The following is a 24,108-nucleotide window of genomic DNA, read 5'->3' on the forward strand; positions in this document are numbered from 1 at the left end:
CAGAAAAGAGAGCATGAAAAAATAAATTAAGGACATGGACACAGGAACCCAGACAATGCTAAATATTCCCTCTGGGAATGGAAATGAATCAGACGTATAAGAGAGAGACAAATAAAGCAGCCCTAAGCTGCTGTAAAATCTTTGGAGGAATGCAGTTGTTCTGCTGAGCATGCACAATGACATAAGGAAAGGACAGCAGTGGTCTTGAGATCATAGGACAGAAGAAAAGGATGGAGCACATAAGAAATGGACAGCAGGTTTCTAGGGGATTTCTGGCACTAAAACAAATGGACAGTGCCATAGCACCTGTGTGAGTGGTTTTGGCCACCAGGTGTGCCTTGTGGATACTGAACCCATTGACCTATTTGTAGGGATTGATGCCCAATTCCACCCTTGTATATGTGCATGTGTCTGCTGAGATCCAGGGCATCAGGGCCTGTCCTAGTATCCTTTGGAGAATCCTTTGTTCTTCAGTGTGAACCATGTCCTTAAGGATTCATTTCTTCCTTATTTTCCAGATCTGCATCTAGCACTTCTCTGTAATGCTTCTTGCATCATTAAAGTTGCTGTCACCTCATCTGGCCCAGGGCAGCTGTTCTGATCTCCTTTTTCTCTCCATCCTTTTTGGGTACTGCCTTCTGCTGCTGCTTCGTGATTATGTTTATACTTTTTTCCCTATTTGGTTGCTACTTTGGCTGCTGTGTGTGTGGCCTCTCCTATCATTTTCCTTCTCGTGTCCACCCTCTGGTGCTTGTTCATTAAGATGGGTATCCATTCCCAGGGAGAGGGTTGCATGTATGCTGAACACCTCTTTCTCTGTACCTTTTGAAGCTGAAATTTTCTTGCATGCACTCTTTCCTGCACCCCTTGGATGAAAGGGCCCTCACTCAAGATGCTCTTCAAGAGTAACACATTCACAACTAAAATGAATTTCTCTCTTATTTTCCCCACCCCAGAAATAAATGAGAGATGTTGGGTGGAATTCCGCCCCCATTCAAGTCAATGGACTAGCAGTAGGGCCAGGATTTTATCCCTTGGGTGTGATTTTCCTTGTCTTCCACCTTTCACCTGCACAAAGTGAGAGCAAAGTGAAAAAGTTATTAGCTAAATAAAACTGCCGTAAATATGGTGGATGCATAAGAACAAAAAAGTAAATTTATCAAAACAAGTTTTGGGTTTGTTTAGTTTGGAAAAGAGAAGACTGAGAGGGGACATGATAGCAGTTTTCAGGTATCTAAAAGGGTGTCATAAGGAGGTGGGAGAAAACTTGTTCATCTTAGCCTCTAAGGATAGAACAAGAAGCAATGGGCTTAAACTGCAGCAAGGGAGGTTTAGGTTGGACATTAGGAAAAAATTCCTAACTGTCAGGGTGGTTAAACACTGGAATAAATTGCCTAGGGAGATTGTGGAATCTCCATCTCTAGAGATATTTAAGAGTAGGTTAGATAAACGTCTATCAGGGATGGTCTAGACAATATTTGGTCCTGCCATGAGGGCACGGGACTGGACTCGATGACCTCTTGAGGTCCCTTCCAGCCCTAGAATCTATGAATCTATGTAAAATGCTACCACCAATATGACAGTGGAGAATTCTCTTTTGATAGAGGAGCCTCTCTGGGGTCACTGCTTCCAGCGTCATGGCCAAAGTGCAGATCTGGTCAGATCGGCATCAATGGTGCAGATCTGTGTTCTGGCACAGGGAGTCTCTGCTGAATTGCACAGGGGACAAGCACCTCTTTTGTAGACTGCCCGAATCCTGTAGTGCACTGCCCGAATCCACTGACTGCAGTGGAATAGCACTGGTTCTGCCATCTCTGGGGACCTATATGCTTGAGAAAAAATGGGGAGCATTTGAGGCTCTTTGTGATATTCATGATATTGCTGTCTAACACTGCTTTCCTGACTCTGCAAGAAGTGATTTGAAGTGAGTCCACCTTTTTAAAAGGAAAAAAACCCAAAGTACTGCATACACTGAGTGTATGCTTTCCGGAGAAGGGCTGTTTTTATAAAATTACTTTTTAAATAATTATTTCATTTTACATTTTCAAAACTCTGTAAATCTTTAGCTCAATGTATTTAATGATTTTATTTATTCCTTTAGGGACCTCCAGGTTCACAAGGACCAAGAGGAGAACGAGGACCTAAGGGGAGACCTGTAAGTTGCTAAATGCTGTTCCTAGAAGTTCACTTAATCAGTATTCACATGCAGGGATGACCTCAAAGTGCTAAATTGCTTTACATCTGCTCTAAGATCCAGTGCATTATAAACATGCCTGTTCCTTTCCACCCACCTCCCAAAACACAGATCACAAGGCCAGAGGATTTTATATCTACCAGTTCTCTGAATAGTTTGAAACGTGAATTTTACCTTTGAAACAATTGACTAATGTCTAGAGGCATTGCCACTGACTAGTCATCATTTGCCAACACTTACCCAAAATGAGACATGAAGTATCTCATACCGTTGTATGGCAATTAAAGGTAAATATTGACTTTTTAATGGCGACAACATTGTATCAGAGGTGATGTTAACTGCTTCCTGCAGCCCCCATTGGCCTGGAGCGGCAAACTGCAGCCAGTGGGAGGCACAAATGACCAAACCTGCGGATGCGGCAGGTAAACAAACCGGCCCGGCCCGCCAGGGGCTTTCCCTGAACAAGCGGCGGCCCTAGTTTGAGAACCACTGGCTTAGAGTATTTCAAAATGGAAGAGAGGGCAGAACGTGGAAGTATGTTAGTGAATAGTATTATTAAGACTGCATTTCTGAAATAAATGCTTAATAAAGGAATTTCAGCATCTGCATGATTGGTATGAACCACAGAAAGGCTGAAAAGGAATGGTGGAGATATCAAAGGAGTTGAGGTTCTTTCAAGTGGGTATAAAAGGATCCTTTCAATCTCAGAATTCTCTTCTCTGCTCCATAATGTTCTAGCATGGAAACTTTGAAGTAGGATTATGCTTTATAATGGTAGACTATTTCTCCAACATGTTCCTTATTGAAACAAAACCACAGCAAAAATACAGAAGCTGCTTTAAACAGGTTTTTAGATTTTAAACAGCAACATTATTTCAATTTATCTTGGATACTCTCTCATCCCTTAATACAGAGGAAGTTCTCATTGACTGCCTGTGGCCTTGACCAAAGGCCAGACCTCTGAGATCCATAAGAATACTTTACTCCTTTCCACCCCCACTCCTCCCACCCAAAATTTTGAGCCTGCTTTTGGAAAGGGGGGCCTCCATGCTAATGCTGACTTTTTATTTCCTTATGGACCTGCATTTAAGGAAAACAAAAACATTTAGATGTAAATGAAGTAGCGTGATATTTTTCTACCTTTATTTTAGGCATCAGATTATTTGTTAATCATGTAATGTGATGAAATGCCACTTGGTGGATGAGTTTAGCAGCTGTAGGTTTATAAAATACATTGCATTGTGGGAGGAAGAGTTTTGAAATAGGAAGCAATGTAGCTGTCTGTTTAGCAGCAGCAACCTTTGTTTCCGCAATCTGCCTCCTGGGATTGAACAGTTATTTCTTTGAATTCAAACATTATTATTCTTAGTTTTTACAAGCAATGTTTTTACATAATTGAAAATAAACTAAATCTTGTTCAGGGGGCTCTAGTTTCACTTAGTATACTGGTACAGTAGGTATTAATTATATTAGTGTCTTAATAGTATGATAAACTGTGATTTGAAACTGTTTTACTGTGGACTATTTTCTTTCACTATAATATCAAAGGCAAAACTTTAATCTTCTGTTTTCTGAGTTCCAGTAACAAATAACCACAGTATTATTATAATTGCAGTAAACTGTGTGCACGTTCAAAGGATGCCACCTTGTGGCCTAGCTGGAATATCTCTTGCTTAAAATCTCCCCATGTTTGCTGAGTTACTAAAAGATGTACAGGGACAAACAAAATGGTTTTACAAAACTAAAACATTCAATATGAGCTACCTCCAGCTGGTTAGTTGTCCTCTCCAAATAAATGTAAACACACAAATTGCTAGTTTTCATTCCACAGTGTTGATGTCGCAGCTGATGAATTTTTGGAGGTTAAAAAAATGCTTCACATTATATTTTTTCCTACCACAAAGTATGTGTCTAAAGGGATGTTTTGGTATAAAGCTAGTGCATTGTTGCCCTCAAACTCCATTTAGAATGGAGGGTTCAGTGCTTGTGGGCCAGTCAAAACAAAATAAAACATCTGGAGACAACAAATAAATACTATTGGCCATAATTTTCAAACATGACTGGTAATTTTGGGTGCCTCAATTTTTTGGGTGCTCAACCTGAGACATTTTAAAGAGGCTTGATTCTCAGGTGGCAGGCGCTCCTCACCTTCTCTTAAATCAGACTGCTTTAAGGTGTCTCAAGTTGGACATCATTTGTTCATTGGCATACATGTCTTCCTTCCAGTGGGTGGATTCTGTCTGTTTCATTCCAGAACAAAGAAAAGAAAACCAAACAACACTTTGCTCCTGGTTTTAGATTGTAAGATGTTTGAGGCTGACATTATGTCTACCTCTGTTTGTTTAAGACCTAGTATAATGGGGCCCAATATTGTCTGGGGCCTGTGAGTGATACTCCTTGTCCACCCCCCCGGGACCTCACACCCTAATCGTCCCCTGCTCCCTGTCCCCTGATTGCCCCCCTGGACCTCCTACCCCTTATCCAACCCCACCGCTCCCCGCCCCCTTACCATGCTGCTCAGAGCAACAGGACCAGCTTATTGGAAAGCCTGGGAGGTGGGTGGGCGCAAGCCGCGCAGCCCGGCAGGAGTGGCGGGCCAGAGCGCTCCCCATGCAGCAGAGTGGCTGCGGGGTAGGGGGAACGGCAGGGGAGGGGCCAGGGGCTAGCCTCCCCGGCCAGGAGCTCAGGGGCCAGGCAGGACAGTCTCGTGGGCCAGATGTGGCCCGCGAGCTGTAGTTTGCCCACCTCTCTTGTAGTCCATAGCTCCTGTTCAGTCAACAACTAGAACTGAAGTTCAGACAGCGTGTATGTGTATGATAAGGGAAAAGGCTGCTTTTCTCCCACATTGCTAGGATCACATGACTTCTGACCATAAAAACTATATAGCTGGAATTATGACAGAAAGCATTAACGTGTCCCCTGGGAGTTTTGAGGAGTTCTTTAGTAGCTGATATGGTAGACATGGGCTAGCCTAATGCAGTCCCCAATTCCCGGGGGACTTATTCCAATGCACAGCAAACCCTCAGATGATTACAGTCCTTATCAAATAGAAATAAACCTAAGCCAGCTGGTTATAGCAGTACAGCATGTGTTTGTAATGATGGCTCATTAAGGAAGACTTCATAAGTTTTATGGTTGCGGGCTCTTTATTGAGATTTAGCAAAGTTCAAAGGCTCATAAAATGTTTCCTTCACTATAATCAAACATTTCTCTCCATGTGTAGGTGGAAGTGAAAGTGGTGGTCGGAGCAAACACTTCAAAGTATTTATTCATTTAAAAATGGATTTTTACATGTCCATGAAATATTTCTATTGATTTTTGGCTGTTTAACTCCATTGATGTCTTGCCAGCTGCTTCTTTATTTAGTTCTTCTTTTCATACAAGCTGGATGCAGGGGAAAGGGGACAATATGGAATTCACTAGAATGACCATGTGACTGTAGTCACTCAGAGAAGCTATGGGATAGATTCTGGTCTAATTTATGCCACTTCTAATCTGAGGTAACTCCTTGGCATCAGTTAACCTAGTATTTTCACTGGTATAGATCACATTCTGAGGCCTGGTGTACACTAGAAAATTAAGTCAGCTTAACTACATTGCTCAGGGGTGTGAAAAAGCAGTGTAGGTGAGCCAACCTAGACAGTGCTAGGCTGACAGAAGAATTCTTCTCTTTTGATCTAGCTACCACACCTCAGGGAGGTGGATTACTTGTGCTGACAGGAGAAACCCTCCCGTCAGTGTAGGTAGTGTCTACACTGAAGCATTGCAGCGGCACAGTTGCTCTGCTCTAGCATTTCAAGTTTAGGCAAGCTCTGTTCTTGTGTGTCATTTGTGCAGCAAATTCATGATAGTTGGAGATCTGTCTCTGATAGGAGGCTGCAAACATTCAGCTTCACTGAAATCTACTCTGTAATTCTTGCTACACTTACACTGTGTGCAAGGCTAAGCATTTCTAAAGCCACAATAAACACCTTTCGGGAATGATATGAACTGTTCCTGGGCCCCTAAAATAATATTTTTAAAGAAGACAGTCTAATTTATCTTCATAATTGATGGCTGCTGTTACTTCCAGACAGTGCTGCTTGTCTGAGGACCAGGAATGATCATGAGAATGGTCATGTTAGGTCAGACTAATGGTCCATCTAGCCCAGTATCCTGTCTTCTGATAGTGGCCAGTGCCAGATGCTTCAGAGGGAATAAGCAGAACAGGGCAATCATTAAATGATCCATCCCCTGTTGTCCAGTCCCAGATTCTTGCAGTCAGAGGTTTAGGAATACTCAGGACATGGAGTTGCATCCCTGACAATCTTGGCTAATAGCCATTGATGGACTTATCTTCCATGAACTTATCTCATTCATTTTTGAACCTGGTTATACTTTCCACCTTCACAACATTCCATGGCAATGCGTTCCACAGGTTGACTGTGCATTGTGTGAAGGAGTACTTCCTTTCTGTGTGTGTTTTAAATCTGCTGCCTATTAATTTCACTGTCTGACCCCTGGTTCTTGTGTTATGTGAGAGGTAAGTAATTCTTCCCTATTCACTTTCTTCACACCATTCACGATTTTTTAAATCTCTATCACATCCCCCTTAGTTGTCTCTTTTCCAAGCTGAATGGTCCCAGTCTTATTACTTTCTCCTCATATGGAAGCTGTTCCATACTTGTAATCATTTTTGTGGCCCTTCTCCGTACATTTTTCAATTCTAATACATCTAATACTGTTGTCAGTATTCAAGGTGTTAGCATACCACAGATTAACATAATGGCATTATGATATTTTCTGATTTATTATCTATCCCTTTCAAAATAGTTCCTCTCATTCTGTTAACTTTTTTGACTGCCACTGCACACTGAGTAATGTTTTGAGAGAACTATGCACGATGACTCCAAGATCTCTTTCTTGAGTGGTAACAGCTAAATTAGACCTCATCATTTTGTATGTATAGTTGGGATTATGTTTCCCAAGGTGCATTACTTTGCACTTATCAACACTGAATTTTATCTGCCATTTTATTTAGTTTTGTGAGATCCCTTTATAACTGTTTGCAGTCAGCTTTGGACTTAACTAGCTTGAGTAGTTATGGGGATGCTGTCTGCTTGAGGACCTTTTCAGCAGAAATATTACCATTCCCCTTGGGTTTAATAAAAGCTAGTCAAACATATGTAAATTCTAATGAAGCTCACTAATATATTTGGTATGTATCTGCACTAATTTCTGCTGACTTTCTTTCTAGGGTCTTCGTGGTCCTCAAGGGATTGATGGGGAACCCGGTATCCCTGGACAACCTGGTGATCCTGGACCTCCAGGACATCCAACTCACTCAGGACCAGATGGGAGGAATGCAGTAAGTTTTATAGATGCATAAGTATGGGACCCAGGTGGATGATGGACTGGAGCTAGCAATGTGCAAATGCCCCCAGTTCCCATTCACCACAGGATCTGACTTTCAGAGATACAAAACTGGCCATTGAAAGATGGCTTAGGGTTGCGGTGTTGTGGATACGATTCCTATCCAGTCATTAATCTCTGCCACCCATTCTGATTAAAATGAATGATACCTGGGGCCATGGGTGAAGAAGCACAGTGAGTGTGGTGCCAGCCAATGGTAAGTGATCAAGTTTGCAGAGTGTCAGTGTGGCTGTGTTTTGTACATGCAGTAAATCAGGATTTAAGTATTTACATATGTTGGTATTTATTTCAGCCTCTTCTAACTTTAAGTTTTCTAACCAGCACAGGTTTAATTAATGAATAGATACTTTTTGTGAATAGTTATGGTGATTCTTGCTCTCAATTTCTGCATCTCTGAGAGGATGGGGATATTAACCTACTACTTTTGTGTGCTCATAGATAGTAGGCTTGGAAAAGACCATCAAGGTAATTTAATCCACTTCTCCTCTATACTAAATGGCTGGAGGAGGGGTGAGAGAATGAAATCTTTTCCCTTTAATTAAACTGAAACAAACGGATCAAATAAGAAGCTAATGGGAAGGGTGGAAAGTATCTATCGAAGATGCAAATAGTGGCAAAAAGAGGATTAGTGATTTGGAAGGGCTAACTTTGGAGGAAGGTCTGAAAGAATTTAGTATGTATATTTTAGCAGTTAAAAGAATCCCAATACAGAGTGCATTAGAGTCAATAGGAATCCTTCCATTCCAGTGGACTTTGGATCAGGCCCCAAGAGATTGAAGAGAAACAGTGTGATGGTTCATGGAGGAATGAAGAGAAAGATGGGATGATTTAGCAAAGGGAAATTTAGGCTGGACAATGAGTCAATTTGTTATTAAGTTATTTAAAGTATGATGGAGCCAACTTCTTGGTTGCACAGTGGATTCCCCTCTGCTGGAATAATTGAGACCTAAAGCTAGACGAAGCATTCAGGGATGTTCTGTAGGGAGCAATCCTGCACAGCATGGATGTGGATTAGGTGATCTGCAAGACATTTCTTTACCAAGATCCTATGAAGTGTAGGATTGATTACGGGTTAATGTGAAATGAAATTGTTCCTTTTCATATTTTGTAAATTACATCATGTGTTGCTGTTCTAAAGATATAGTTCTTGATTCCCCACTGCATTATTGGCTTTATAGCATTGTAACTCTATTGAAATCAAGGGAGTTACGCTGATGACGGATGTAAAACTGGAGTAATGTAGCAGTGAATCAAGCGCTGATAATGCTGGGCAGCACATTGGCTCCTTATGTTACTCTAAGGGACCCTAAACCCAGCTGATCCAGCCCTCGGAGGATCTCCCCAGCATTGTGGTACAGAACTGCTGTTGTGGTTGCTAAACCACCCATCTTTTGTGGCAGCTGGTCTAGAAAATGTGGTAGGAAGAGGCGTGGCCAGAGCTCCCCTGCTTCTAAGAAAATCCTGGCTTGTGTAATGGCCCCATGGAAGGAACAGAACAGGGAAGCCTTCAGGCACCTGGGCACTGTGGTAGGGGACCAGTCAGACACTGTGCACACATAGGGTCATAGGAGTGCAAAGGACAATGAGTACTCCTCAGTCACAACTGAGGAGATGGCCCTAAATAAGCAAAATAAAAAGGTTTTGGTTTTTCAACCATATCAACAAGCACGTAGGCAAGAGAGGGGTGCGTGTTTGTTGAAAACCCTCCCTGCTTTAATTAATTTGTTTTGTAGGCTGGCACAGGATCACAAGAACAGCAGATGCTCTTCAGCTTTGCTGACTAAGGGAAATACGGTCAAAGTAATTATTTAAGATGAAAGAAAAAATCAGCTAATTGACCACTTAGCTTCATATATTTCTAAATGTTAGGGACATTTATGTAAAAACAAAATAAAAAAAGTGAGGCTCAGAAAACGCTGAAAAATGTCTGCAGACAAGATTAAGGTGGATATAACTTACATTTCTCTTTCCCTGACTTTTATCTTATTTCAAGGAAGATCTTTCCTTTAATAATAATAAAAAATCTTTTTTGGATTAAAGTGCAGTATGGTTTGAAAAGCAAGCATGCAAATTGTGAGTTACCTAACTCAGCTGCTCTTTGAGGGCCTGATCCAACTTCTGTTTAAGTGAATGAAAGTTTTTTTTTAATGACGAAAATATGATTTTCCTCTTTAGCACTGCGGAGCCAGAATAAATAATGAAAAGTGAGTAGTGTAGTTTTCTGACTGTTGCATCATGAACGCAATTGCCAGCTAAAATTGGGCTTCTCATTTTTACAGCCGTTTGCAGCTCAGATGGCAGGACTGGATGAGAAATCTGGAATCAGTAGTCAAATGGGATTCATGCCCGGTGCAGTGGTGAGAACACATTGAGTACCTCTGTATGGTAAAACAGATCTGAAGTAGAATATGTATGCAAGGAATAAATGAATAGCAAAGACATCCACCCAAATGCCATATGCTCCCTTCATGTAAATGCACTTAACACTTTTCTTTTCAACCCAACATTTGATTCTCACCCGGGATCACAAGTGGTTTACTTGTTTGTTCCTATTGTTATATTAATATTATTTATTGGTTTGTTGCTGTTTCCTTCTTTTACCTGCTCCTTGTACTGGAAATGTAATATGGAACCCACTTGAAAACCAGGGGTTCTGTGTTTAAGACAAAACATGAAACTTGCATGATACCAATTCTTTGTGACGCTGTCAAAATACAAATTCTGCTCTCCTGTAGTATTCTCTTATTTCCCTAGTATTCCTAGAAGCCGGGTGAGAATTGCTTTCAAACAAAATTGTTATTGCTCTCAGAGTTGAGGTTTCAATTCAATAAGTTATTTTTCTTAAATTTCCCTCCTTTTTTAGGGAGGAAAATTTCATGAAATTCTGAAAAAAATTATTGTGAAACTTGACCCTTTAAAAATAGTTGTTAAGATTTCACAGACTCAGAACACTACTGTGACCCTCTCTCATTCATTTAGTGTAGCAGGATAAGCACAGTACAGCACTGGTCCCACAGTTCTACTCATTTGAATAATGAGGCAGAGATTTGAGTTTGAATTAATTAAACATGATATTTGGCTACATTGTACTTGACAAGTTTATTTTTGATTGTTTCATTTTTGTTCTAGAGTGAGGCAGGCTTCAAAGCCTCACAGGACCTAAGGCCTCACCGCACATTCCAAGCTTGTAGCATAACTAGGAGAGTTTCTTTCCTCCTACATTTAGTGACTCTACAGAGAAAAAGCAATCCAAGGTTTTCAACCCCTTCTGAATTACATGCCTCCCAATGTTCTGATTCTTCTTCGACTCCCTTCCTCTTCTTCCCTTCCCCTTTTGACTCCCTTCTGCACCTAACAGCCCAGTGTCCAATGAGTATCAGCTCATTATGCTTCCAGAGGCTTTGACCATAGAAGTGTTAGTTTGAAGGTCACCATCAGACATGCTCTTTCGCTTGGTTTACATGGTGAGATGATTTGATTTCATTTATTTTAAGCGATTTAACAAGCGCTTGTGTTTTTAATAGGGTCCAGTGGGTCCAAGAGGTCCGCAGGGTCTACAAGGACAACAAGTAAGTGATTTGTTCCATGGTGTTTTTCACAGATGTACACAAAAGGAATAAGAACAGACCGAGTGCATGATATCTAAAGTGTTCATGTAGGCCCTGTTTCTGGAAAGTGTCCTTCATCATAGGTGTACGTCCTTTGCTAGTTAGGGATGTACTTAAGCATGTGGTTAAGTGCTTTCCTGATTTAAAGCCATAAAGATGTCGTGCACACAGAGAAATTCCATCCTAAAAAAGTATTAACTGATCTTGTATTCTTATGTAATTCTATGAAACACAGTGGGCCAAATCTATCCCATTAACTTGGATGGAGTTACACCTGAGGTGTATTTGGCCTATAATTGTCTTTTTGTCAGATGCTTACAGTGATGATCCTTGCTAATTATATTGCTATTCAGAGATAGCATAATACCGGTAATGCATCTTTCTTAAAGTTTTCCCAAATTGTGTGCCTGTGTATAGAACGAGTAGCCTGCAATGTCTTAGCCTATCCCTAATTCTTACAAGGAATTAGGCAGGACAGTCCAAGCACTACATAATTAACACAAGTCACCACCGAGCACTATGCCCAGAGAATTACAACATAACCTCTTTTATTTCATTGCCATTTTTCAGTTTTATACCACAGGCATCTGGATACTCATGATCTTAGATGCATGTGCAATTTCTGCTCAAGTCAGAATTTACTTTCTCATTTTTAAACGGATTCCAGTTATCAATGAAATAGCTTTGTTTCAAGTTTACTGGCCAAATTCTGACACCCCTGTGAATTTTGAATAGTACCTTACTCCTTCAATAGTCCCGCTGGTTTGTGGCTCTCTGTTATTGTTCTATTGTGGTGAAGTGTTTATCCTGATATTTGACGTACAAAGGAGAAATCTGTTTAAAGTAAATACTGCATTCTTCAGAGTTACCTTCTGCACTGAAAGTCAGGAATCTTGGTACCCACATAAGTCCAGTGATGGTTTATCAGGCTTCAGAAGACAGTCATGTTAATCCAAAGAGATCAATTTGCTATCAGGTCCAGAAGAGGTCTTTTTACTCATCACATATTTTAATTATGGCACTCTTAAATAATAGAAAATGTTGGCTATTAACTTTCTCTGGCTTCAGTATCAGCACTGGGCTAGCTTCAGATGGGGTAAAGATGTGCTGAGCTGCAAAATGTGCATGTGGCTCAGGACTTTTCCAAAGTTTGAGGGGTATTAGGATGCAGAGTATTCATTTATTCCATTGTCATGACATGAGTTCGAATCTGGATCCAAACTGTCTCAAGAACAGTCATTATTCCCATCTGGGTTGCTAATTGTGCCTGTATAATTTTTACTATTTGTAATAGTTTTCCAGACCACTACCTTTGGTTCTAATCTATTCTATATTTATCCTTTTTTGGGTCAATTTTAGGGTGGTGTTGGCCCCGCAGGCCCACCAGGTGAACCTGGGGATCCAGGACCAATGGTAAGGTCAAATATATGTGCATCTTCCCAATGTAAAATTGCAGACTGTACAGTGGAGACTATTCTAAATTCTCACTATACCATAGGCTCCTCTCTTGCTGCATGCACCAAATGGACCATGTGACAAGGGCTGCAGTCAGGACTGGTGGTAATATTTTTCTGCTGGTTCACTGAGTTTTAATTGCTTTGAATGGCAGTGATGGGAGTTGTGGTGGATCACAACCTCAACAGGAATCAGCAATGCAATGCTGTTGCAAAAAAAGCAAATGTATTAACAGAGGCATAGCATGCAAGTCACAGGAGGTGATAGTACCGCTCTACTTGGCACTGGTCAGGCCTCATCTGGAGTACTGTGTCTGATTTTGGTCACCACTTGTATAGAGAGGATATAGAGAAACTAGAAAGGATCCAGAGACGAGTGACAAAGATGATCAACGGGATGGAACACAAGCCATGTGAGCAAAGGCTGAAGGACCTGGGTATGTTTAGTCTGGGAAAGAGGAGATTAAGGGGGGCACATGATAGCGGTCTTCAACTACTGGAAAGGCTGCCATAAAAAAAAGGGAGAAAAAATATTCTCTCTTGCCACAGAGGGCAGGAGAAGGGGCAATGGGTTCAAATTACAGCATAGCAGATTTAGGTTAAATTTCAGGAATAACTTCCTAACTGTAAGAACAGTAGGACAATGAAACCTACTACCTAGGGAAGTCATGGAAGCTCCTTCAGTGGAGGTTTTCAAAAAGAGGCTGGATAGCCATCCGTCTTGGATGGTTTAGACCGGTGGTGGGCAACCTCGAGGCCCATCAAGGTAATCTGATTGCAGGCCACAAGACATGTTGCTGACGTTGAATGTCTGCAGGCATGGCCCCCTGCAGCTCCCAGTGGCTGCGGTTTGCTGTTCCCGGCCAATGGGAGCTACGGGAAGTGGCGGGTTGCAGGGACGTGCTGGCTGCTGCTTCCCACAGCTCTCATTGCCCACCACTGGTTTAAACACAATAAATCCTACATCTTGGCAGGGTGTTAGACTAGACGACCCTTGCGATCCCTTCTATTCCTGTGAGTCTAATGATTAGCGCCTTTCATCCACTGATCTCAAAATACTTGAAGGTGAGTAAGCATTAGTATCCCTGCATGGCTGGTGAGGTGATTTAAACAAACAAACAAACAAAGATTAGAATGATGGTCCCAAGGTCACACACCAGGTCATGGGCAGAATCAGAACTAGAGGCCAGACTTCACGAACCCTGCTGTAATCACTAGCCCTCACTGCCTGCCAAGAGAGTGGATATTGCTATTAGTTTCACCTGACTTCAGTGTGTAAGGTCTCTAAAAGGCCCCTGCTCATGATCCTGACTACGATTTTGGAATAACTAAAATACACTTTCGCCCTCATAGAATTCATCCCACATTTTATTCAAAGCCTAGTGTCTCTTTCCTAGGGCATTGTGGAATAGAATGGTTGAGAAGGGATAAGAATTATGATGTTGCTGAAAATTAAATCTTCACTACTGTTTGTTGTCTTTATAAAATGACCTTTCAGAATGAAATATATTTATTTTCTGGGGGACTGTTTTTTGGATTAATTAATGTATGATGTATTTAATTACTAGGGTCCAGCTGGTGCTCGGGGCCCCGAAGGACCTCCAGGCAAACCTGGTGAAGATGTACGATTTTTTTTGTTTTGTACCTTGTTTTACTTTTAATAAAACATGTAGGCTTCTCGTGTACAGTTGCTGGCCAGTGCAAGTGTGTGTTCTGATTATTTCTATCCATTTCATTTTCACTGTAACCTTGCTACTCACCTCCAGTGTCAGAGCTACTAACTTCCTGCCAAAGACGACAAGACTTCTGTCTTGTCAACAATATCCCTTTTTTATCTTGTGGGGCCAGTGGTGAGCTATGCAAAGCACTTACTCCCCCACAGGGCTAAATGAAGCATCTTCCTAATGTTCCTTGCCCTGCTAGCCCTCAGCTTGAGATGCCTTGTTTGAAATCAAAACCAGGATTCCCATGTAATAGTGAACCTGAGCCACCCTCTGCTCTCTCTCTTAAGAAAAGCTTTGGAGCACTATGGGCAGTTAAGGAGAAAAAAGGACCACAATAATGTTGATCTGGATCTATGACATTATTTGTTGCTATTTTTAAACCATTTGATTTGTTCCTCAAGATTTAACCACATCTGAAAATGAAGGAATGCGATAACCATTAGTTATAATTGTGATGTGTTAGAGCAGGGCTGGGCAAACATTTTGGATCGAGGGCCACATCGGAGAATAGAAATTGTATGGTGGGCCATGAAGGCTCACAAAATTGGGGTTGGGATGCGGGAGAGGGTGCAGGCTTTGGGGCGGGGCTGAGGATGAGAAGTTTGGAGTGTAGGAGGGTGCTCTGGGCTGGGATCGAGGGCTTCGGAGGGTGGGAGGGGGATCAGGGCTGGGGCAGAGGTGCGGGAAGGGGTGCGGGCTCTGGGGTCGGGCTGGGGGTGAGAGGTTTGGGGTGCAGGAGGGTGCTCCGGGCTGGAATTGAGGGGTTTGGAGAGTGGGAGGAGGATCAGGGCTGGGGCAGGGGGTTGGGGCATGGGGAGAGGCTCAGGGGTGCAGGCGCTGAGCAGCGCTTACCTCAAATGGCTCCCGGAAGCAGTGGCATGTCCCTTCTCCAGCTCCTATGTGGAGGCGCAGCCAGGCAGCTCTACTCGCTGCCCCATCTGCAGGTACCGCCCCTGCAGCTCCTATTGGAGTGCGTAGGAGCCAGAGAGGGACCATGCTGGCTTGCGGGAGCTGCGTGGTGCGGTCCCTGACCCTGCGACCTGGCCAGAGAGCCAGAGCGGAGCTGAGCCACTGGTGCAGCTCATGGGCCGGCTTCAAATGGCTGCGGGCCGTAGTTTGCCCACCCCTGTGTTAGAGTAACATATCCCTGCTTTGAGCAGGGGGTTGACTAGATGACCTCCTGAGGTCTCTTCCAACTCTAATTTGGTATGATTCTATGATCCCTCTGCCATCAATTTGTAACCCCATACTACTACGTGAAGGATTTTCTGGTAGCGCACACGTATCTGTGTTCGTAACAGCATGACTGTTGCACTTAATTTTAACAAGTGGTAAAGTTAAAAGTAAACGTCAGTTAATGTTATGGAAATACATTCTATTTGGTGAAAACATAATGAACTCCCTTAGTGGCAATTATACAGTACAAATAATTTGAGCAATAGGAATCTTAGGAAAGGATCAGCGCTTAATCCACTGAAGCCAATAGAGCTCAGACTCCTAAGAGGTCCATTAGTTTCCTTCATAATGTGTAATGTCACACCACCTATGTCTAGAATTTTCCTTTTCCTGAATCCTTTTAGCTTCTTTAAGTCTAGCGCCCTGGATGCTTTATAACTAATTCATGCAAATAAAGGGTTGCTTGGTTGGTGGCTATGGCTAACTGTAAACAATCCTCTTTAAAGTTCACTTACTCAATTCAAGCCAGTTTTCTTTCGCCTTCAAATTGCACAGAAAATGCTTTCAGCGACTTATGCTTAATTATTCAGACTTCTGCACAGAGTCAAGGAAAGTTACCAAGCTAAAGCCCAAACCACTGTAGGTTAATATTACCGCAGAAAATTTTTAGATTATGAACAAAGTTAAATTATCATTACAAAAGGTTACATTTTTACTAACCCAGAGCAAAACTATTCTGCAGCGCCATCTAGTGACATTGAAGTACACTTTAGACCCACTTTAAGCCCAATCCTCCAGAGTTTTCGTAAGAATTTTGTTACATTAATAAATGTAGCAATCAAGTTTATTACTGTAGTCAGCACAATTCAATAGATATTATAGGACATGAGTGTAGTTAATTTATGTTACTGGAGAGAAAACAGATGAAGATGATTTGTTGAATGAGAACATGAAGTTTGGAGAGAGAGATAATATGGTAACTTATTTTTGACTTTTTTATATCTTCACTTTTTTTGTTTTTTAGGGTGAGGCCGGAAGATCAGGACAACCAGGCGAGACTGGATTCCCAGGATCTACAGTAAGACCATGATAACTTATAGTTTAGCAGACATACTGTTTGTGGCATTAATAAATATATATTTTCTTTTTAGTAAAGTGGTGCAAAGTAGTGACAGTTACTATTTTAATACATTTGTAGTCAGTTTCCTAATGGACTAATACAATGCTATATTTTAGCAATGATTGTCTTGGGTTATCCCTGAGGGTTCTTTACAGACCCACAATGCCTCTAAAAGACTTCAAAGGAGACCAGATCTAAGATTGGGGTCAGTATACCTTCTTATAGACATATGTTCTTATCCATAGTCACCATCTCAGAGAACTCTAAAACTAAATGTAAAACCTATAAATGTATAACAGCTGTGCCAGAATGCTTGTGCTAGAATGATGTCATGGATACAGAATATCATCCCATGCAGCCAATAACGTTTTCATCTGCTGCCGTATGGCGAAATTCATCCTTGGCAGCAATGAATTTACACCGTTGATGACTATGATCTATCGAGCGTGAGTCAAACATTTCCCAGCAACTTGTGTTGTCATTTACACCAATGTGGGGTAATGTGGTACCAGATCAGAATGATCACCACTTTGCACTGGTGTAAATAACAACTCAAGGTGTAAGGTAAGGGCAAACTGGGTACATAGCACACATATGTGGCTTATTAGTCATGTGTTTGCTTGCCAGTTTAAGAGCTACTCCTGTTTAAAGATAATTTTTGTCTTTGTTCCCATATATAAAATCTGCTGCTAAGGCTGAATTCTCCTCCATGCTGCATTCATGTCCAATGGCAGGCAGTAGTGACGGGGAAAATCTGTATGTCATTTTCTACCTGAAAATCAAAGTACTCAATATCATCCTGAACATTTGAGTTTGAGATGCTTCTGCAAATATGTAGTTTTGTCAGAGGGAATTTCTATTTGCAAAAGTCTTATCCAGGCTGGACACACATTTTAATATAATTTGCACCATTTGTATGTCTCTGATAATTTTGAGGTAGCTTTGTTAGAATGCATTTAAGGTTACAAGCAGGTTTGGTCACATGGAGGAAGTTGCATGGTTTGTCCTACTCACATGGTATTTCTTTCGGTTCTTTGATTGGCTGTGTGTGCGCCACATACTTACCAGAGAGGCATTTTTACTCAGAGTCTCAGAGGAGATGTTGGACCTCTTTAAACAAAACACAAAAGGAAAAAAAAGTCAGGAAAAACCCCTCAAACCTCTCAATTGTCTGTGTTTGTCACAGTTGAGCAGGCAATAGTCTGGAGCCTTTTATGTTCTTGTTCGCATATGTATTACGTAGTATTCACTTGATGTACAGTACTAACATGTACAAACTTACATTTTCAATGTGCTCAATATACTTTACAAAACTGCTATGGGAAAGCTGGATTTCACAAGCACAAAACTGATTGAAATAAAGTGATAATAGATTTAATGTGAAATTTCATGAAAGAATTATTGTCATTTTTGCCTCAGCACATGCAACAATGTAGAATTCCTCCCCAGAACTCATATGAGCATTACAAACATCGGCTCAGCTCATGCTGTGGCTTGTGCACTAGGGGCTCAGTCCTGCATGGTGCTGAGCAGCTCCAGGAGGTGCAGAGCACTTCAGCTCACATTGGAGTTAATAGAAATATTTGGTGCTCAGTGCCCCAGGAGAAACTTTCCAGGATCAGCCCCCATATTTCCAAGGGCACATGGTTGGTGAATGAAAGAGCTCCTAAATATATAGTGCAAATGCTGCAGAGGGTAGTAGTTGGTAGTTCAGGTTATGCCTTGTGATGGGTTGTTCTACTCCCTGCTGGATGGTGCTATTTCCTAGCAGTTCTGGGGATCAGTTCAGTCAGGTCGATGCTCCTTCCAGTCGTTACACCTTGGCAGTTTTTCCTCTGTAGCCCCTCTCTTGGTCTCAGGAGCCTCAGCTGGCCTCTTCATTACTCAGCCCTCTGGTCAGGTCCCTATTCTGATTCCCTTCCGGGCGAGAGTGTATCAAGGTTCCTGCTCTCCAGCAGTCTCAGGCGGTCTTCTGCTTCACTGCCTCACAGTGCCACTCCCACAGTGGCTGGCAGGAGATCTTGGGCCCACCCTCTACTCCAGGTTCTGGCACAGGGACCTCTGTACACAGCAGCCAAGGTCCGTTCCATGCACCTTGCTGCCTTTCCCTGAGCTGCTTCCATACCTCCTGGCCTTCCCTGCTCCTCTCGCTTTGCCAGTCTCTTCGCTCCCACCTCCCAGGCAGTAACTTTAGGCAACATGTCTCTGCAGCCCCTCAAACACTCCTCGCTGCTCCCAGGGAGTGACTGCAGACTTCTCCCTGCTGCCCACTCTGCTTTAAATTTCCTGTCTTTTTTGTAGAAGTCCCACTTTTTCCTCATAGGTGAGCATCTCTCTAATTAGCTGTCTCCAGCCTAAAGCCCCTCAATTTGCATCCTCATTAGCTGATTGGGCCCACCAGGCCTAATTCAGCTCTTGCAGGGCCAGTGTGGGGAGCACGCCCCATCACACGTCTTCTCAGAGAAGCAGAAATATATGCTACATAAAGCATCTTCTCAGCCCTCTCTAGAAATCCCACATTAAGCAGTAGGATTTCTGGAGCATATTTGGGAAAAATTAGGCTTCAGTCTTCACCCGATTCCTCTGTGCTCTAATGATTACATCAGTTACAGGTTTAAAACCTGTATTGTCCCAAATTAAAAGTACTAATTGCAGTTGTAGAAACAAACAAATTAGCCTTTGGTCATTAGTGTACATATATGTGGTAAGCAGACATAAATATAAAATTCCTTAACTATCCATTAATGCTTTATAGTAAAGATGGTGCCAGACCAAAAGCACAAAGTAGAACACTTCTATACTTTAGGAATATTTGGATCTACATCCAAATCAAAATTTGGCAGTTCAGGCTCATTGCTGCTTTGTACTGCCTTCCCATGTTCTAGGCATGACCTCTACATGACCCCACTGTAAGGATGAAATAGATACTGCTAATATGAACCCTCCAAAATACCCACAGAAGAGAAAATGAGTTTGGAGTGTGAGAACAGCTTTGAGGGAACACAGTCACTCCAAACCACATATTTATGCATATCTATATGTATGTGTATATCTATAGCCACATGACCTTAAATGATGCTTCTTAATTTAAATTGCTCTTAAATTACATAGGAGATGGGGGAAGATTGAATCAATGTACTGTATTTATTTATACAGAGCACCAGCTGTCATACATTTGTAAGTGCTTTAACATAATTCTAAAATACACAATTCATAATACTTGCAAACCCATAATACTTTAAAACAACCCTGACTGATGGAACACAATAGTGAACAAACTGGGTATTACCCAGCTAAACCAGAAGAAGGATAGGAGACACTTCATATGGATTTAATCAGGCCGCAACTTTATTATTAGATATCTGGGACTATCCGGCAGATAAAAGTGTACAGTGCAGGCAACTCCATGTTCATTCAAATAACTACTTGGGGCTTCCACCAGCCCCCTTTTATTTTCCATCTGGGTCCCCCAGCCAACCCATGGCTTGGACCTTACCATCCACCCCCATTCATAGAACGGCTACAAGAAAGGGGGGTTGGCTCCCTGCCGTACCATAGGAGCCCTGACCCACCTTCCATTCCTTTAACCAGCACTTCCTTTTAAAGTCCTTTACCAAGCCATTTATCCGGCAGTAGAGGCCTTCCCTATGGAGTACCCCCTCCTCCCTGCTTTCACCGTTCTGTGTCTACATGGAGCCATGCTGCCTTGCATGCCTGGATTCTCTGCTCCCTGCTGCTGCTGCCTTGCTTGCTGCCTGAGAAAGGGCTTCTAACCCGAGGATTTGCACCTTGTAAAACCTTCTGCCCTTACATGCCCAGAGGATGAGTCAGCATCGCCAGGCTGACCCCCACCCACCTTTTTTTGCAGAAGTTTCTGACCTCCTTCCAACCCCATCCCTCATAAAGCACTGCTACTTTCCTGTGGCAATGTCCTTCCCCATCAGGTGTGGTACAGTCAATCATATAGAAAAACATTTTTTAAATCCCTCTCTTTTGAAGATCACAGTCACCTCTCAATCCACTCCAAATGTCTGAGAAAATTTAATGGTCCTTGTAGTGTGCCCTGAAAGGGAAGAAGTGAATTCTAGTGTTTCAGGGCCCCCACTGAGAACATCCTTCTAGCTGCCTGCTGTCTTTTCAAGCCTTGAAACTCCAGCTTGGGTAACTCTGTTAGCTCCAGTTGGGGCAGCCTATCATGGGGAGAGAGGTGACCTCTCAAGTAGGCAGGTCCCAGATGATTTAAGAGTTTTATAAGTCAAAGGCAACACCCTAAACTCTGCTTGAGACTAGGGGTATGTCTGCACTACAGCTGGGAGTGGGACTCCCAGCCTGTGTAGGAAAACTTGCACCGGTTCAGCTTGAGCAGTATGGATACTGTAATGCTGGTGGAGACTCAGGCTAGCCATCTGAGTTCAGATCCCGGGGATCATGTGGCCTTGAGAGACCAAACTGCAATGTCCCCAGTAGTATTTTTAGTGCACTAACTCAAACTGAGCTAGTGCAAGTCTGTCTACCTGGTCTGGGAGGGTTGCTGCCAGCTCCAGTGTGGACGTACTGGGTAATAATTTGCACTTTGCATAGTGCCACCGACTTCAATGCTACTGCAACAGTAAGGTACTCTCAGTGCAAGTAAGGGTACTAGAATTTTGTCCTTAATTATCACTTCTGCTCATTTTTACGGATTTCTCTAACCAGATTTGATAAACTTAATTTTTTTTCTCCTTTTCTATGTTATTTACTGTTCCTGTATTTTGTTTTTTCAAAAAAATAGCTACTAGTAATTAAGTCAGATACTTAATAAAATAAATGATGGGAAAAATTATTTTAAGATGATGAGTTTGTGGTATATTGTGTGTCTGACATATGGCATTCATTGGGCTGGTTTCTCTGGTTCCCTAAGCTCACAAAGGGACCTTAAACCAGCCAGAGATTCCCTCTGGAGAATTCCACTCTTTGGCAGGAATCTTTGGCTGAAGTAAAGTTGGCAAGATGCCCTTCTGATCTCCAGCTTAAGTTGGCATGGTGTGCCTGCTGGTGGCATGTTGAGAATGGGGCGGGAGGAGGGTGTTGTGCAGCAGGGGATCAATGAGCCTGATCCCTGTCTGGTGAAAGGTCTGCTATAGAGCTTATACCACCAGGAAAAGTTAGAATAGCTCCCCTGCTGCTCTAACTTCCACTGTGGGAGAGTAGCTGGGGATCAGGGACCTGCGTTCAGCTCTTTGCTACTAGTGCTGTCTACTGTGTTGGAGTGCAGCTCAGACATACAGAGGAACTGGCGTTATTGGTTTTTTAGATTGGATGTGGTATATGTCATTACATGACATTTCAAACTCTATGATATAATATGACAATACTAAAGAAAATGCTGTTCTTTGTATTAAATAGTTCATTTTAGCGGTTTGTCATTCACAGTGTAGTTATTCAACAGCGATTCCAATCAGTGAAGAGGAAATGGAAGTGTCATTTTATTTATGATGGGGAAGTCACAGGCATCCAAAAATGGGCTTCCCTTCCCCACCTGATCCCAATTGCTTTGTGTTGAAGGAGATCCCATTTTTCTAATGTTGACAATTTAATTTTACACTCAGTTCAAGTAAGGAGTAGAGGGATTTCACCCCTTCGTTTCTTCTGCGCCTCAGTTTCCTTTGTTAAATCCTCTTTCTCCATACACATTCTGAGGTCATTGCAGCACACAGATCTATGGGTGAGAGGCCTGGTGTCCTACCTTTGAGACTGCAATGACACCTTTAATTGGCTATTTGCATTTTGGGGGAAACTGAGCCCCTTTGTTCTGTAGAAGCAGAAAATGTAATCTTTGAAACGATAACAGCCCCGACGTAATGCTCAAGGCCTGATTCAGCAAGATACTTAAAAGCATAAGCTTAACTTTCAGCATGGGCGTAATGTGATTGAATAATTAGTTGGGCACATGCATAAGTAATTTGCTCAACTGAGGCCCAAGAGCAGAAGGTACTCCAGGTTTCAAATGTATGTGAACAATATGGCATCCTAGTAACACAATATACTGTCACAGGCCTGGCTCCCTGTCTTACTAGGAATTATTTAGGCCTTTTCTGAAAAGAAAATTTCTGTGTTTTTTTGCCTCATTTTCCTGTACAGGTAAAAGTACACCAGGTTGCTTTCAAACAGTTGCTAAGATAGTTTTAGAAGCAGTTTGCTTATGAGGCTGCGTTAGTGGTGTTTTGTGATTCAACATATCACAGTGTGAGAAAGACAGATTAGAATTTGGCAGTTGATCTTTTTTTAAATGTAAATTATAGCTGTCTTCTCATCCCACTGAACTTGTTAGGTTCCCTTCTCCTTATGTTAAAAAACTAGCTTTGATGTTGATTTTTACTGTATTACTTCCGTTATGTATTTAGGGCTTGATCCAAAGCCCAGTAAAGTCAGTGGGAAACCCTTAATGCTTTTTACTAGGAGACCTCTAAACTTCAGTAGGACATTATGGTGACCATAAAAGGAACATTCATCACACGTGGCCTCATTGTTACGTGCTGTGTGTCTTGCAATGCTATAGCCCCAAGGTGAAGGTGTATTAGATATGTATCAATGTACCTAGTACTTTTTTTCTTAGTTCCCTGACCTGTCTTAGCTGCACTAACAGTAAGCGTATCTACTCAGACGTGTAAGGAGAGTATTCAACTGTACAGATCTAGGTCACTTTATCTGTGTTTGTGTTTTTCTATTTTAGGGATCTCGAGGCTTTCCTGGTGCTCCAGGTCTTCCAGGTCTAAAGGGCCACAGGGTAAGCATTACCTATCTGTCTTACAGATAATCTTTCACAACAGTTGTAATTTTTTCAATCAGCCTATTGTATGCTAGTCAACTGTTTGACCTATTTAGTAATGGCAAAATCATGAGAGTTAGAGATGGAAAAGTCCTGCCAGAAAACCTAGTCCATCTTCCTTTATGTGCAGGTTCATCTCTAGTGTTTTGTCCATTCTAGTTTCAAATGTCTCAGGCAACTGGGAAGAAATAAAGTAAGCAAATACTGTATTAAACTCAAGTGGAGACAAAACTGACCTTTGGCTAACTGTTCTCCCATCATGCTGGCAGATCTGGCACTAGGAAGGGGAACTCTAGGGTTGGATATGTTTATGAAAGAGAACAGTTATAAATTACCAAGGTTTGTGGCCAGGTTTCCACTTCAGGGAGCAATAAACAGGATTACAGGGAGAAATAAATAGGGCTACGGTGGCTCAGAGCTTTCCCCTCATTGTCTTTATAAATATTTGCAGGATTCTTGTTCTCAGAGGGAACAAACCCAAGGAAATGTATCTCACACAAACGGTTGTTTCATTTGAAAAGTATTTTAAATCTCTTTTCCCATCTGTTTTCTTGTGTGTATTCTTTCTTTTTCTCCCCAGCTCAGATCCACCCTGATGATGATATTTTAATA

General features: G+C 42.0%; 1 protein-coding gene across 5 annotated transcripts in view; it reads left to right on the plus strand.

Annotated features, from left to right (window-relative positions):
* The window catches only part of COL5A2 (collagen type V alpha 2 chain), a 186,685-nt gene that overhangs the window by 106,189 nt on the left and 56,388 nt on the right, over nucleotides 1-24,108 (plus strand). For all 5 annotated transcript variants that reach the window (XM_039495576.1, XM_039495573.1, XM_039495574.1 and 2 more), the window contains exons 6-13: nucleotides 2,102-2,155; nucleotides 7,431-7,541; nucleotides 9,886-9,963; nucleotides 11,131-11,175; nucleotides 12,574-12,627; nucleotides 14,237-14,290; nucleotides 16,593-16,646; nucleotides 23,401-23,454. In XM_039495576.1, coding sequence (XP_039351510.1) covers nucleotides 2,102-2,155; nucleotides 7,431-7,541; nucleotides 9,886-9,963; nucleotides 11,131-11,175; nucleotides 12,574-12,627; nucleotides 14,237-14,290; nucleotides 16,593-16,646; nucleotides 23,401-23,454 — 504 coding nt within the window. The remainder of the gene's footprint in view (nucleotides 1-2,101; nucleotides 2,156-7,430; nucleotides 7,542-9,885; nucleotides 9,964-11,130; nucleotides 11,176-12,573; nucleotides 12,628-14,236; nucleotides 14,291-16,592; nucleotides 16,647-23,400; nucleotides 23,455-24,108) is intronic.

The sequence above is a fragment of the Mauremys reevesii genome, linkage group 11 (genome assembly GCF_016161935.1).
Source record: "Mauremys reevesii isolate NIE-2019 linkage group 11, ASM1616193v1, whole genome shotgun sequence".
NCBI lineage: Eukaryota > Metazoa > Chordata > Testudines > Geoemydidae > Mauremys > Mauremys reevesii.